This window comes from Ictidomys tridecemlineatus, chromosome 9, assembly GCF_052094955.1.
Source record: "Ictidomys tridecemlineatus isolate mIctTri1 chromosome 9, mIctTri1.hap1, whole genome shotgun sequence".
Lineage (NCBI taxonomy): Eukaryota > Metazoa > Chordata > Mammalia > Rodentia > Sciuridae > Ictidomys > Ictidomys tridecemlineatus.
The window spans coordinates 1,512,733-1,526,599 of record NC_135485.1 but is presented as its reverse complement, the minus strand read 5'-3'; the positions used below and the strand labels follow the sequence as shown (position 1 = coordinate 1,526,599).

The 13,867-nt window shown below is 57.6% G+C and overlaps 1 protein-coding gene across 4 annotated transcripts; it reads left to right on the top strand.

Moving 5' to 3' along the window:
• Window positions 1-55: 55 nt before the first annotated feature.
• Mxd4 (MAX dimerization protein 4) lies at window positions 56-13,821 on the top strand. Of its 4 annotated transcripts, none has more exons than XM_078020877.1 (6): window positions 56-257; window positions 338-437; window positions 3,582-3,611; window positions 8,947-9,061; window positions 10,089-10,251; window positions 10,671-13,821. In XM_078020877.1, exons 1-6 carry the CDS (start codon window positions 194-196, stop codon window positions 10,826-10,828), a joined length of 630 nt encoding a protein of 209 aa, XP_077877003.1. In that variant the 5' UTR covers window positions 56-193; the 3' UTR covers window positions 10,829-13,821. The 4 variants fall into 4 exon arrangements, with proteins under 4 accessions (XP_077877003.1, XP_077877005.1, XP_077877004.1 ...); XM_078020879.1 differs by having other exon boundaries at window positions 10,043-10,251; XM_078020880.1 differs by lacking the exon at window positions 56-257 and adding an exon at window positions 3,118-3,289.
• The last annotated feature ends 46 nt before the right edge of the window (window positions 13,822-13,867 follow it).

Below are 13,867 nucleotides of genomic sequence, written 5' to 3'. Positions count from 1 at the left end.
CATTGGCTATGCCGGCCGCCGCTCGCCCTTATGTGTCAATTTGAGGGCCGGAGGCAGAGGGTGGCGGCCGAGCTCAGGAGTCCGCGAGTCGGACAAGTGTGCCGCGGGGCGCGCTGGGCTGGCGGCGAGCGGAGCCGGCCGGAGCGCGCCGGGCAGCGGCCGCCGCCGTCCCGAGAGGGGCGCGGGCGGCAGGATGGAGCTCAACTCCCTGCTGCTGCTGCTGGAGGCGGCCGAGTACCTGGAGCGCAGGGACCGAGGTAGCCCGCGCCCCTTTGTGCGCCGGGTGGGCGGGCGGCGGGCTGGGCGGGGGGCCGCTGACCGCGCCGTCTGTCCGCAGAGGCCGAGCACGGCTACGCCTCGGTGCTGCCCTTCGACGGCGACTTCGCAAGGAAGAAAACAAAGGCGGCCAGCCTGGTGCGCAAGGCCCCGAACAACAGGTACCGCCCCCGCGCGCCGCCCCGCCGCCCCGGCCGGCCCCGCCCGGTGTCCCCCGGCCGCCTCGCGTCCGCCCCGGCGGCCGGCCTGGAGGAGGCGCGTCGGCCCCGCCCGCCCCGCCTGCACGTCGCCATCTTCCCGCGGCCGCGCCTCCCGTCGCGCGTAAACAGTGCCACGCGTACACGCCTGCCGCCCGCCCCGCGCCCGCCCCAGGCTCTCTGGACTTTTCCTGGCGGGAGAGAAGTTGTCAACGGGCTCCCACCGGTGCCTCTGGGGCCCGGGACACTGAGGCTCAACGGCTGGGCCCTTCGTTCTGCGCGCGGAGGGACGGCCTCCTTATCCCATCTCAGAGCTGGGCCCTGCTTCTTGGCTCAATACCCTATCCCCAGGAACCTGGACAAAGGCCCCTCCCAGGTGTCCACCAGTCCTACCCAGTCTCCTGACACTGAAACTCTAGACACAAGTTCAGGGATCCCCTTCTTTGGGACAGGAGGCTTTTGGGAGAGGTAGAAGGAGGGAGCAGGCTCCTTAGGATCAGTTACTTCCTCCAGCCCTTGGCCTTGTACTGCAGAAACCCTGAAATTGGAGTGCACGCATATGGGCTAGGGCACCCCGGGGTACCGGCACCTAGCTACTGTGGGGGCCTGGCACACCTGGAAGTGTCCAGGGATCTACCTTGGCCTACCTACTCCTGTGTCACTAGGCCAGGAACTGCACTGGCCAGGGGCTTCTGGGCTTCTTGGCAGAGAGTGCAGCTCATTCCTGTGGCCTGCCTGTTCTTAGGAAACAGGCTGGCATGCAGGCCCATCTCTGTGGTGTCCTGGGCCTGGCAAGGAATTGGTTTGAGTCTCAGCTGCCTGAGACTCAGCATCTAGTCCCCTGCTGAAGACAGTTTGCAGAAGGACTTTAATGTGTTAGGGGCACCACTGCCTCTGACCTGGACAGTAAGCTAGTCAGGCCTCTGCTTCTGGCTGTCCAGACTCTGGGAAGAGACCTCCAGCTCCCACAGTGTGGAATGCCCAAAGCTGACCACCAGAATCCTAGCTGAGGCTCACTGAATGCTTCCTCCATACACAGCCTCATGAAGGCAATGTTATTTTTATCTCCATTTTACAGCTGAGGAAACTGGTGCATAGAACCATTTGGTTACTTGTCTGGGGCCTCCTTTACCCACCTTTGTGACTCCTGTTCCTGGGTGGGGTCCACCTTCTGCTGGGATGAGACCCAGGCAAGGGATTGAGAGGGTCTCCCTGGCCTGGGTGCACCTCTTCTGCAACCCCTTTGAGCAGATCCCAACTCCCCCAGGGCCAGAGGCAGCCAAGGGTGACAGACATGGCCCCTTTACGGGTCACCAGCCTTGAGGGTGTTCTTAGCCAGACTAGATGAGAAGCTGGGGTCTGATGTAAGGCTTTATGACTGCCAAGGTGAGGGACAGGAACAAGACACAACAGACCTGGGTGAGAAACGGGTGTCACTGCTGTAGGCTCAGGCAGTGGCTCACTGGGAAGACAGTGGAGCCACCTTGTCAGGTTGGGCTCTGTGAGGTGAGCAGAAGAATGCATGCCTCACAAGGTCTGGGTGGTGCCAGGAAAGCACTTGGCACAACTCTAGCCAGGGTTAGTGCCACCTCTCCCCAGGGAAAGTGCTGCTAAGACCTGTGTGACGGGCCTCCTCTGCAAGGGTCTCTGGACACAGGAGGGCCTCAGCCTCCAGGGTGCCCCTCTGCCTCCAGGGTGGGGTCATCCTTTAATTGAGCAGGTGGGTGGTGGGCCTCGCTACACTGAAGGGCACCTGCTGACCTCAGCCTCCCTCATGAGCCAGCATGCCTACAAACCACATGGCCAGGCTGAGGTTTGGGCGGAGGGACAGCCCCTGGTAGGCCAGTGAAGGGGTTAGTGATACCCCCTTTGGCTTCAGCTAGTCCTGGCAGAGGGTTCTCACCCAGCCCATGTGAGTAGCAGGTTCTTGAGGACCCTGGAAGTTGAACAGTGAGGCCCAGGAGCTGGCAGGCACCATGAGAAGAGGGAAGGCCTAGTGCCCAGGTGGCTGCAGCAGGTGGTGGAGGAAGGCAGGGTGGACAGGCACTGTAGCCTAAGGGGTAAGGATTGGAGATGCCAGATCCACGTTCCTGGAGCAGGGGAGTGGAAGTAGGCAGGCAGTGTCCAAAGAAGCCCCCAGGTGTGTCAAGGCTTAGTCTAGGTATACACCTGCATGGCCTGAGCGCTCTGTTCACATGTGCAGCTGTGTGGGAAGCCTGGGAGCCCTGGCTGGCCTGTGGGTCCCTCCTGGACTGGGAAGGTGACTGAAAGTTGAAGGGTAAATTTCCTGAGTGGCACCTGTGATGCTCAGGACTCTGCACCATCTGAGTGGGCAGAATAGGTGAGGCTCAAGCAGCTGGCAGGGCTGCTGTTCCCAGGGAAGCTAAGCTTGGGCGCAGAGTAGCTAATCCTGCCAGAACATGGCCTGTGAAGGAAGTGGGAGATCCACCAGCCTTGGTATTCCCTGCATGCAGTGACCCAGGAAACATCAAAGCCTCAGACACCCCCTCGTGGCCTGACCTCGCTAGGACTACTTGTCTTGGTTATTCTCATCTGTGTGGTAGTATGTGTGAGCCTGACATGGTAGCCATGGTATATGGCCACCTCATCTCCTGAGGACCTGACTTCTGTGCTCCATGCTCAGCATATTAGCCCTCTTTGTGGTCCTTGTTGGTTGCAAAGACACACCTGGTCTTGGAGTACGGGGAACAGAAAAGGCGGATGGTTAAGTACAGTAGCTGTGCTGCCTGGGCCTCTACACATCTGGAAGAGGTTCTGCGTCCTCCTGCCAACCACGATCCCACCAAGCCTCATAGGTGAGCCTGGTGGCTCTGGGCCCCCCCAATCTGTGCACACCTCTTTGCTTCCTTTGTGTGCCCCCACCCCATGCCCTCACCCCATCCTTGCAGCTCAGTGTGAGGTTTCCTTAGCACTTGGATGGCAGCTGTTGCATTTACCCCAGCCCTTACCATCTGTGGGCCTCCTGGGGCCCAGATCTGCCCTGTTACTCTCTGTGGGCTCCAAGCCCCTCCCCTAGAAGAGCCATTGTTGTTTTGCTCTGGTGGTCAGGCCTCAGAGTGAGCCCTATCTTTCTGTTTCTCTAAACAGGTCTTCACACAACGAACTAGAAAAGCACAGGTAAGTGACACTTGCCCTCATCAGTTTCTATTCAAGCCTCCTGATAGGCCTGTCCCTTCTGCTGAGGGGACGCCGCAGCTGACCTCACAGTCCTAGGAGGGCTGCCAGTGCTGCCAGGCTGTGCCCTCAGTATAGAAAGGGTCAGTCTTGAAGGAGGGGGCCAAGGTTTGTTCTCAGGCACTCTCAGGCTGGCAGGCAGGGGTGGGGGCCCAGCTTTGGAGTGTTCAGCCTGGGGCCAGGGCCAGGTGGGGACCAGGGACTTGGAAAAGGCCCTGTGCTGGTGTCAATCAGGGATGGCTCCCTGGAGGAGGCAAATGGGTATGCTTCTGAGCCCCTCTGGGAGCAACACTTCAGCCTTGGTGTCATGACCTCAATAGTGGGTCCCACCACCATGATCTGACCCCTTATCCCCCAGTTCCATGCCTTTTGCCTCAGTGCCTTCTGGGGCCTGTGCTGGAGTCTTGTCGTAGGGGCAGCATAAGTGCAGCTGGCCTGGGCCACCTCCCTGCACTCTAGCCCCAGTCAGGCAGCAGGGCCCTGGCACAGGTATCCCACCTGAAGCAGCTCTAGCTTCAGATGCCCCTCTGTTAGTTGGGATAGGTGTGAGCCAGGGGCCTTTTCAGCTGCTGTGGGAACTCTGGGTGAATGCAGAGGCATGCTGGGCCAGGAAGTCTCAAAGACAGAAGCCCCCTCCTGAGGGACACTGGGGGATACCTCTCTCATTATCTTTGCTCTCATCTGTGAAATGGGTCTATTCTTTGTTCCCTTCCTGGTGAGTGGGTGGGTCTGCATCAGAATTGAGCCCTCCTGGATGTACTGGGAAGGTCTGAAGTTCAGCCAGGTCCCCGCCTCTCCCTCCCCCATGTCTGCACCCTCAGCACCGCCAACTTCCGCTGCCCTGGGAGTTAGGCCTCTAGCTGGGGCGGGCTGCTGGGCAGGGGCAGAACACCCTGTTCCCTGAGGAGATGGACTTCCTGCACTGGTCATCTCTGTTTGGGGGGTTCCATGGGGGGTGCTGATGTGGAGCCAGCCTAGGGCTGCTTCCAGGCCCTAGGAGACCCAACCAGGCTTGACCCGGACCCACAGTCTGGGATGGGGCAGGCCACAGTGGGGATACTCTGGGAAGAGCTTCCTGGAGGTGGCATTTGGGAGAGCAGCTTTCAGGAGGTACCACTGAAGGAGGGCAGGTGGCAAGGCAGGGTAGCCTGTGGTGGAGAGCAAGCAATGGCCTCAGACCCTGCAGCTGCCTCTTGGTCTCTGCCAGCTCCTCCTAGAGCTCATGCTTAATGGAGCTCAAGGAACCTTTTGAGATCGAGGGGTAGGTGGGGAGCCTAGGAATCTCTCTATGTCCCCACAACCCAGTGCAGGGGTTTCTGTTTCTGGTTGGCCAAGGCACAGGTGTGGACATCCTGAACAGCCTACAAGCTGGAGCTGGGAGCCCTGAAGAAACTTTGGCCTTGGCTGTGCCCATGGCTAGCCTTGTGCTGGTGCTGGATGCTCACTGCTCCTGGCTGTTGGCTGAAGGAAAGGCTATGTGCTCTCCAGAGGAAGGAAGGAAGGAAGGAAGCAAGCAAGCAAGCAAGCAAGCAAGCAAGCAAGCATCAGGCTCCTCTGCTTGGCTGGCTTCAGGGACGGAGGCCCTGGACACTCTTTCTTGGAGGTGTCCCTCTTGGGGGTCTGGGTTAGGCCTGTGGGGCTTCTCCCTCGTGGTGCTTGAGCTGAGCCCAGTCAACCCTAGGCCTGCCCTAAGCACCCTTGTATGTAAGCAGTTCTGGAAGGTCTGCCAAGGCTAACTGACCCCAGGGGTCTGGTAATCCTCACGGGCCTAGCTCCAGCCTTTGGCCTTAGTGGGTATATGGGAGGGAGCCCTGGCTGACCTTCCTTATCCTTAGTACCCCCTGGGGTGTAAAGGCCAGACCTCACTGCTCATTTGGCCCCTGCTCCACTTTAAGCATAGAGATGGTTGTCCAGGCTAGACTTTCCCTGGCAGGGCCTGCCCCGAGGGCTGCCCCCAGGCTCCTGATGCAGCCTTGTGGAACCACACGGGGAGTGTGTTTGTTAGAATAGCTAGAAGATGCAGGTAAACAGGAGGAGGGAGGGTGATGGTTCCCCATGTCCCTGTCCTCCTGTCTCTTGGACTTCCTGGCTGCCTCCTCTCCAGCAGCCTGTCCCTGCCTGGTTCAGAGTGTGACTCTGTCAGCTAGCCAGCACTCTCTTCTCAGGTCTGGGGGACCCTGGCCTGCAGCCAAACCCTCCAAGAGCTCTGGGTCCTCTGAGGAGTGGGGATTTTCAGTGAAAGGCTGGGCGGGACCATGTGGTAGGCTGCACTGTGGTGGAGGTGGGGATGCTATTGATGTCAGAGCAGGAGTCCCACGGGCAGGCAACCTCCTAGATCTGTGCTGGGCTCCTTTAGAAGTGCTGGGTCTTAAAAGCTGCTTGGAATGCTTGGTGACAGCTGCTGGCAGAAGGCCTGGGGTACTGCAGTGACTTCAGGGAGGAGAGTTTGGTAAGAACCTAGTGTAGCCCCAGCTGTGGGGCCAGGGGCTCAGAAGGGTAGGGACCTTTCCAGCACCCCACCACTGGCCATTGGCAGAGATAATTCCAGACCCTGGCCCCCGGCAGCCCATCGCAGTCACTGTACAGGGCAGGGAGCCAGGGCAACCCGGGCTGTGTGCTTCCTGGGTTTGGGTGGACATGCTGCAGTTTTAAACACTGCACATGTGTGGTCAGGTGGCCTTGCTTTGTTTCTCGAGTCTCTTCATATATTCCTGTACCCTACCCCCAGAGATGGCATTCCAGGCACTTGGAGGCCCTGGGATGAGAAGGGGACCTTGCTGTCCACTATTCTGGTTGGATTTCTCACCTAATACCACATAAGTGCTTCCTACGTGTGTCCATGCACCCTCCCTGTCCTGAAGCCTTTGCAGCACCTGCAGCCAAGATTCCAGGGTTTTCTACACAAAGCAGAGGCTGAGTGTGGCCCTTTTGCGGGGAAGGTTTTGTAGGTCAGAAATCCTAGGAACAGAAGCATGGATCAGTAGTGACTTTGATAATTATGCTATGGCCCTTCTCCCACAGCAAACTGACAGGTCTCCACGCCTGGTCAGGCAAGTGCCAGCCACTCTTTGCACATCAGCTACTGTAAAGGGGACATGAATGTCTGCTCATTTGAGTTTTCCTTAATCACTGTGAGATAAAACCAGTTTTTATGTCAGGTTTGCCCTTCATACTCTGCAAATTGCCTGTTTGTGTCCTTTGCCTGTTGTCACATTGAAGTGTTCCTCCTTATTTTTGATGTGTATGAGCTCGGAATACCACGAATACTGACCGTTTGTCTTTATATGTACTGCAAACATTTTTCTACTGTTATTTGTCTTTTAGCTGTGTTTTTTCTTTCTTGTACAAATGTGTCTTTCTCTGATTGTAATAGTAATACGTGGGATTTTTTTAGCATAGAAAACCTGGAAAATATAGAAAAGCATAAAGCTAAAGAAATAAACATTGCCAGCCACATCCCTGGAGACGCTTGCTTCCTGTGCTTCATTGTGTTTGGTTGAGTCTCTTGTGTGCGTTCTCTGTTTTATTTTTTAAACAAAATTGGGTCACTTGTCACATATGTGGTTCTGTACCCTAACTTTTTTACTGAACATTCATGATATGAAAGTGTAGCTACACTAAAATCATAATGTGATTGTCTCTGGGTGGTGGAATTGGGGGATATTTTTTTTTTTTTGGTAATTTTCTAATTTTTCCATAAAGGTCACATACTGCTAATATAGTTAAATGGTGGCATATGACTGACAGATTGGGGAAGAGGATCCCTGGCAGTGTCCCCACTTGTGAACAGTCCCATTGGTAGCTGCAGGACAGTGAGAACCTGCCTTGGGAAGAGACCCCTCCCCTGAGCAGAGGCTCTGCTCATCATCCAGCTCCAGGCCTCCTTCCCTTTCAGTTTTTGGAGAGGGGCACTTGCCCCAGGACAGGTGGGGAGGCTGAGGTTCTGGGCACTCCAGGCCCAGTGCAGCAGAAGTCTGGATCCCGAAGCCCACCTGTGTGCCCTCTTCCCTGTGCTGGGGCTAGAGGAATCTCCAGCCTTGAGGCAGTCTAGGGCTTGCTCGCCCTGTTCACCCTTCCACCTGCTCACCACGTGCAGGCACAGACCTGTATCCTGGAAGTTATTCCTGGAGGTTCTTCACCCAGAATAACCTCTAAGCCCCGGAGGATGGCTGGGGCATCAGGTGACATCATTTGTCAATGCAGAGTGCTATATGGGTGACAGGCTTAGTGGCCTCAGACGGCAACCCATCTCCTGCAGCATAGGGAGATGTTGTCTCTTCTCTGTAGCCTTTCCCTATACCTGGCAGCCCCTCCTCCTCTGGGCCTTGGGGTCCTCCTCTGTCCAAGGAGATCCACTGTCCTCCAGGGTCTCTCTAGGACTGAAGGAGAATGCATTTGTTAGGGCTCTGCTACTAGGGAGCAGACATGAGACAATGGGGACCACTGGCATAGATCAGAGAGGAGAGGGTGTTGGCTGCCACAGGTGGGCTTCAGGTTGTCTACACCTTGACCTGGCAGCTCCACTCCTTAGAATGATCCTAAGCAAAGCATACTGGATTTGGAAGCAGCCTCAACCACAGCAAGGGCTAAGCAGATCTGTTACTGAGCATCTCTCAGCTAAAACCACCAGTTCCACTTGGGTGGTTGCATGCAGACGTCACTGAGGTCATGGGCCATCATGGTGGTGTCAGAGAGAAGTCCCCTCCCAGACCAGCAGGCCCCTGACCAGCCAGGAAAGGCAGCGATTCTGCAGGGAATTGGTGCATATGAACATAAGAACAAGTGCCTGAGAATGGTCCACCCGTGTGAGTGTGGGGACAGACTGGAATAAGGAGGTGTCCAAAGGGAATACAAATCTGGGCAGGGGGCTCCTCCTCAACCCTCCCTTGACGTGGCTCATGTTCCTGTGAGGACAGAATGATCGGAGAGCATATTGTGGTGCTGAGGTGGGGATGTGAATGTTGTCCGAGTCCCCTGGATCTCTGAGTGCAGAATAGGGCTCTTAGGCCACGTGCAGGGCCATGTGAACATCCATATGCAGATGGCCCCATGTGCCTGGCTGCTTCTGGGGGGAGATGGCAGCCAGATCTGCAGCAGGGTGGGGTACTGTGCAGGGACCCAGCTGGTCACCACCCACCCTCACCCAGATCTCTCCTACCTGCTGTCCCTTCACAGGGGTCCCAGAGAGCCCAGCTGTACCCCCACATTCCCTCCCCCATTCCCTCTTCCCCCTGGGCTTTGCCACCTGGCCTGATGATCCTGTCTCTGGCTCTTTCAGACGAGCTAAGCTCAGGCTCTACTTGGAGCAGCTCAAGCAGCTGGTGCCCCTGGGCCCTGACAGCACTCGTCACACCACGCTGAGCCTCTTGAAGCGTGCCAAGATGCACATCAAGGTGAGCAGCCCATGCCCTCCACCCTCTCTGGCTGCCTGGCTACCCCTGCTACCCCTAGCCCATCCCTGTATGTCCTGGGCAGCCCTTTGACCAGAGGTCCTGGAGGTGGGGGGGGCACTGTCCAGCAGGTACACATCAGCGGCTTGGGTTTCTGTTTGTTTGTTTGTTTTAGGGAAGATAGACAGAAGCTTCTGGGGTAGAGGAAGTCACATGGCTTCTGTTGGGTTTTGTTGGTGGTGATCGGGAGGGAAACCATGTAGTGGCTGGCTGGGGTAGAGTTGGGCTCTCCAAGGCCTCTGTGAAGGGGCAGCAACTGGAAGGAGATGTGGGGCCAGGAGGGGCAGGGATTCTTTCATGTCTTCCTAGAGAGGGCTACTTCTAAGCCCCTTGGGTGTCAGGAGAAGGTGGGATTTACTCTCAGGAGCCATTATTTGGAGTAGCCCAACAAGGCTTTTAGATTGAGACCTGCTGCTTTGGGGATCTTAGGACGTCTGGGCCAACCATAGCTTATTTCTGTCCCTTTGGAGGGCTTCTGCTTCACAGGCATAGGTACTCCAGGTAGGGCTGGCAGGAGCTTTGAGGGGGCGCAGCAGGGATTTGGCGGGGGGGGGGGAGCCCTCAGAGCAAGCAGTGTCTAGGTCCAAGGAAGGTTGAGAGATTGGGCACTGATGCTGTGGGTGCAGGTGTGGTCTGTGCCAAAGCCTAAGGGCAGGCGGGACTGCTGTGGGCGGGGTTGTCCTCCAGGAGGAGGCTGGGTGGTGCTGTCACAGCTGGCTGGTGGCTGTTGGCATTCTGCAGTTGGACTGCAGGTGGAGAGCCCAGGGCCAGGCTGGAGTGTGTGGGGCCACCTGGCTGGGGTGAGAAGGGGCACATCAGACCATGGGGGCCAGTGGGCTGGGCACCCTGTAGCCCCAGCCTGGTTGGGCCATGTTGGGGTGAGAATCTGACCTATCCAGACCTCTGTGCCTCTGCACCCACGAGGGGATGCCCCCTCCTGGCCACAGGCTCACAGTGCCCCACCCCTCAGAAACTGGAGGAGCAGGACCGAAGGGCGCTGAGCATCAAGGAGCAGCTGCAGCGGGAGCACCGCTTCCTGAAGCGGCGCCTGGAGCAGCTGTCTGTGCAGAGCATGGAGCGCGTGCGCACGGACAGCACTGGCTCCGCCGTCTCCACAGACGACTCAGAGCAAGGTGGGCCCGGGACAGCCTGATCCAGGCCTCTGGGCACAGGCGTTCTTCAGCTTCTGGTGAAAAGGAGCCTGGGGTGGGGGTGGAGTGGGGTGATGCCCAGTAAGGACAAGGCCCCTCACCCTCTGCACCCGCTTACAGCAGCATTTTCATGCCTCACCTTGGTGTGCAGGAGGGACAGGAGGAGAGGGTGAAGCCAGAGGCCAGTGCCCTGGCCATGTAAGGGCCAGAGTCCGGCTGGGTTCTTAACAGGAGCTGCAGCCTGGAGTCATCCCTCAGGGCCCAGACAGGTCCCCCTCCTCTCCTTCCTCTGCACCCACCCCCAGAGTCTCCCCTTCTGTACAGGGAGAGATGGGCCCTTACTTGTTTCCTCATGCTAGTTTTCTTGGAGTGCCTGACCCAGCCCTCTCTGTTCTCCCCAGAGGTGGACATAGAGGGCATGGAATTTGGCCCTGGTGAGCTGGACAGTGTTGGCAGCAGCAGTGACGCCGATGACCACTACAGCCTGCAGAGCGGTGGCTGCAGTGATGGTGGCTATGGGCGCCCCTGCCGGCGGCCTGGCCGCCCCAGCCTCTCATAGGCCCCGCACACTCTGCTGCTTGGCCCCTGCCGCCCGCCTGCCTGGTCAGCGTGTCAGCCTCAGTTCTCCCTTGACCGATGCAGCCTCTCCCTGGGCCACTGCTGTGCCATTCTGGAAGCTCCAGCTGCTGCCTGGGCTGCCCGCCTCTGCCTGCTGCCTGCTGGTCAGGGCCTGAGCCGCCCGCCCGCCCACCCTCCCTTCCCCACTGGTCAGGGCCCCTTGCAGGGAGGCAGGGCCCGGCTCCCATGACCTGGAGCCCAGTGTTGCCACCCACGGTCTGCTCTCAGATTCCTAATCATTCCAGAAGTATTAAATGTCATTGCTGCAAACCTCGGCGGGCACCGTGTAAGGGGCTTAATGACCACCTCAGGGAGCTCAGACCCCAGCACCGGACCCCAGGAGAGAGGAGTGAACTGAGGAAGGAAGGAAGGTGCAACTGTCTGTCTGTCCACTTGTCGGTTGGTCCATACAGGCTCCTGAGGCTTGGATAGAGAAAGCGTAAAGGGCGGGACTGGGTGAGCACCCTGGGCAGGTAGGCAGAGAGGGGCCTTCCCATCCATGGGCGTCAGGAGCCAGGGATGGACTTGTGGTGGCAGGCTGAGCCAGTCCACATCAAGCTGGGCAGTGTCTGCTCTGTCGAGACCTTCCAATGCACACACACACTAGCCCATACGCACATATGCGTGCACTGGAGGAAGGCTGGCCTTTGGGGGCCACCTAGGCAAATGCTGGTCCCTGGCCTGTGCCTGACTTTGTCTCTGTGTGGCCACCGCCAGCTCACCTGTATCAGCCCACCTGTGCCAGCCCAGGTGGCTCTGCCTGCTCTGCACGGGAAGCAGAGCTTTTCCTTGTGCAGGGCTGGGATGAGCTGTGGCGGCAAGCTGAACCAAGTCCTCTGGGCTTTCTCATCTTCCTTTCTTATGAAAAGTCAAACAAAACAAAACCAGCAAGGCCACAGTGTGACAGGAGCTCCATTCAAGGGGAGCTTAGAAGTTCTGCCCATCGCAGCCTCAGCTGGCAGAGGCTTTCCCCAAATGCAAAACAGAGAAACATTTTTAAAAAGAGAAAAAAAAAAAAAAGCTCTAAAAACCCTCACCAAGGGACGTGTGTGCAGCCTCTATTTCCTGTACAAGATTTTTGTATTCTATTTTCCTAGCCATTGTTGCGTCCTTGTATGCTGAGGGGTGGGAGTGACCCAGTGTCTCAGGGACCCATCCTCTGTCACGTTGTCATTGTGTGCCTTGTGTCCCGTCTTGACCTGCCCACCACCAGCAGCATGTTCCCTGTGACTCAAAGGATGCCTCAAGCCTGCCAAGCAGGTGCCTCCTTCCTCCTCCCCATGGACAGCTCCTCCCAGAGGCCAAGGCTTCCTTGGAATGAGGTGCCTGTGCTGCGTAGGCAGCATGGCCACTTTTCCTCCCCTGCAGGAGGGCTGTGACCAGGCTCCCAGTGTTACCTTCCTGGTTGGCTGGGGCCCACTATGTTATGAATCTGCAACCTGCCTCAACCTGCCTGCTTCTGGGCCTGGGGTGAGGGCTCCAGGTGCCAGGTTGGCAGCTAATGAAGTGTTTGCTCTGGAGGTGGGGGCCTGGCTAGGGGGCTTCTGCTGGATTTCAGTCCTGAAGTCCTTGTCCCCCAGGGGATCACACAGCAATACTTGGGTGGTGGCTGTGGGGCTGACCTATAGCAGCACCTGCCACCACCTCTGGTGCATTTGTAACCAAGTTTCCAAATCATGAAAGGAAATTCAATTTCTCTTCTATCATGTCAGTGAACACCCTCAGAGTCCAGGGAAATACCTGTGGCACGGAACCTCCCCTTCAGGGGCTCAGGATGGCGCCAGAGAACAGGCCTGTGGGTGGGGACCCTGTGGAGCAGGGATGGGGGCCGTCCAGATGTCTTCCTGGGTGTTCTGACTGTGTCTTCAGCCCACTGGGGCTTCTCCTGTCTGTCAGGCATATCCACTGAGCTTTCTAGCTCCTCTCCCCTCAGAGCAGAGCAGGAGTCCATGTTTCAGGGCCTGGTTCAGGATCCAGAACTCCAAAGTCTCCTGATGTTCCCTGAATTCTTAAACTATCAACTCTGCTCCATCTCCAAAACCTGGGGTTCTGCTCCCACCTCTGCCTACCAGAATCCAGCCCAGGTGACCAGAGTGGCCCCTTGGCTGGCCTTCTTGGCAGCTCAGCCTGTGCCCAGTCCCATGTGGACTTGGAAGTTGGGCTCATCAGCCACCTAGGGGTACTCTCCATCTGCTCCTCACTGCCACCAGCAGGATGTGAGGGGTAGTCCACAGGGGTGGGGGCTGGTGCTAAGAGTTCCATATCCATTCCTCCCTTCCCTGCTCCCTGCCATTTGCCCAGATTGGATGTTACTGGTGGCCACATGGACCATTAGGACCACTGTAGTGTCTGCAGAAGGAAATTGGGACAACAGCCACAGTCCACATCCTCCATCCTCCATCTTTGCCCACCTACACCCACATCCACGTGGGCCTCATGCTCCGTGGCTGAGAGTCTAGAACCCTTGGCTCAGGCTTGGGTCCCCATCTCCCTAGGAGGCATCCCACTCATACCATGCCCTTCCGTCCTGCTTCAGGCCTAGCTGGCCTGGGAGGAGAGGCTGTTTCTTCAACTCATCCTGGTGGTGATGTGATGGCAAGGTCTTTGAACTTGTGTTCCTGGGTGATGGACCATGCACCAAGCTATGACCTGAGGGCTCCACCCTTTGCTCTCCTGTCTGCCCCAACCATGCAGTCTCTCTCTGGGTCAGAGAGACCTGGGACTTACCCACCCCATACTGCCTGCACAGAGGGTCAGTAGCCTTGGCCCCATCCAGGGCACTAGGGCAGGTTCCGTGCCAGAGTCTGGGGCCATTTAGGGGGCCTGGTGCTGGTTCAGCTGGAGAATGAAAGGGGCCCCACCCACCTGTCCTCCAGGTGGGGCTGTGCTGTGTCATTCTGTCATTGTAATATAAATACAGATTTTTATACCTCACCCTCTGGCTTCCAGTTCTTTCCATTGCCCTGCTTTGCTCTCTTCC

What these genes read in the sequence shown, in the direction of transcription:
- Mxd4 (XM_078020877.1), top strand. Translation starts at nt 194, where the DNA reads ATGGAGCTCAACTCCCTGCTGCTGCTGCTGGAGGCGGCCGAGTACCTG. An exon ending in CCTGGAGCGCAGGGACCGAG is followed by an intron (nt 258 to 337) that starts GTAGCCCGCGCC and finishes GTCTGTCCGCAG; the next exon opens with AGGCCGAGCACGGCTACGCC. An exon ending in CACAGACGACTCAGAGCAAG is followed by an intron (nt 10,252 to 10,670) that starts GTGGGCCCGGGA and finishes TGTTCTCCCCAG; the next exon opens with AGGTGGACATAGAGGGCATG.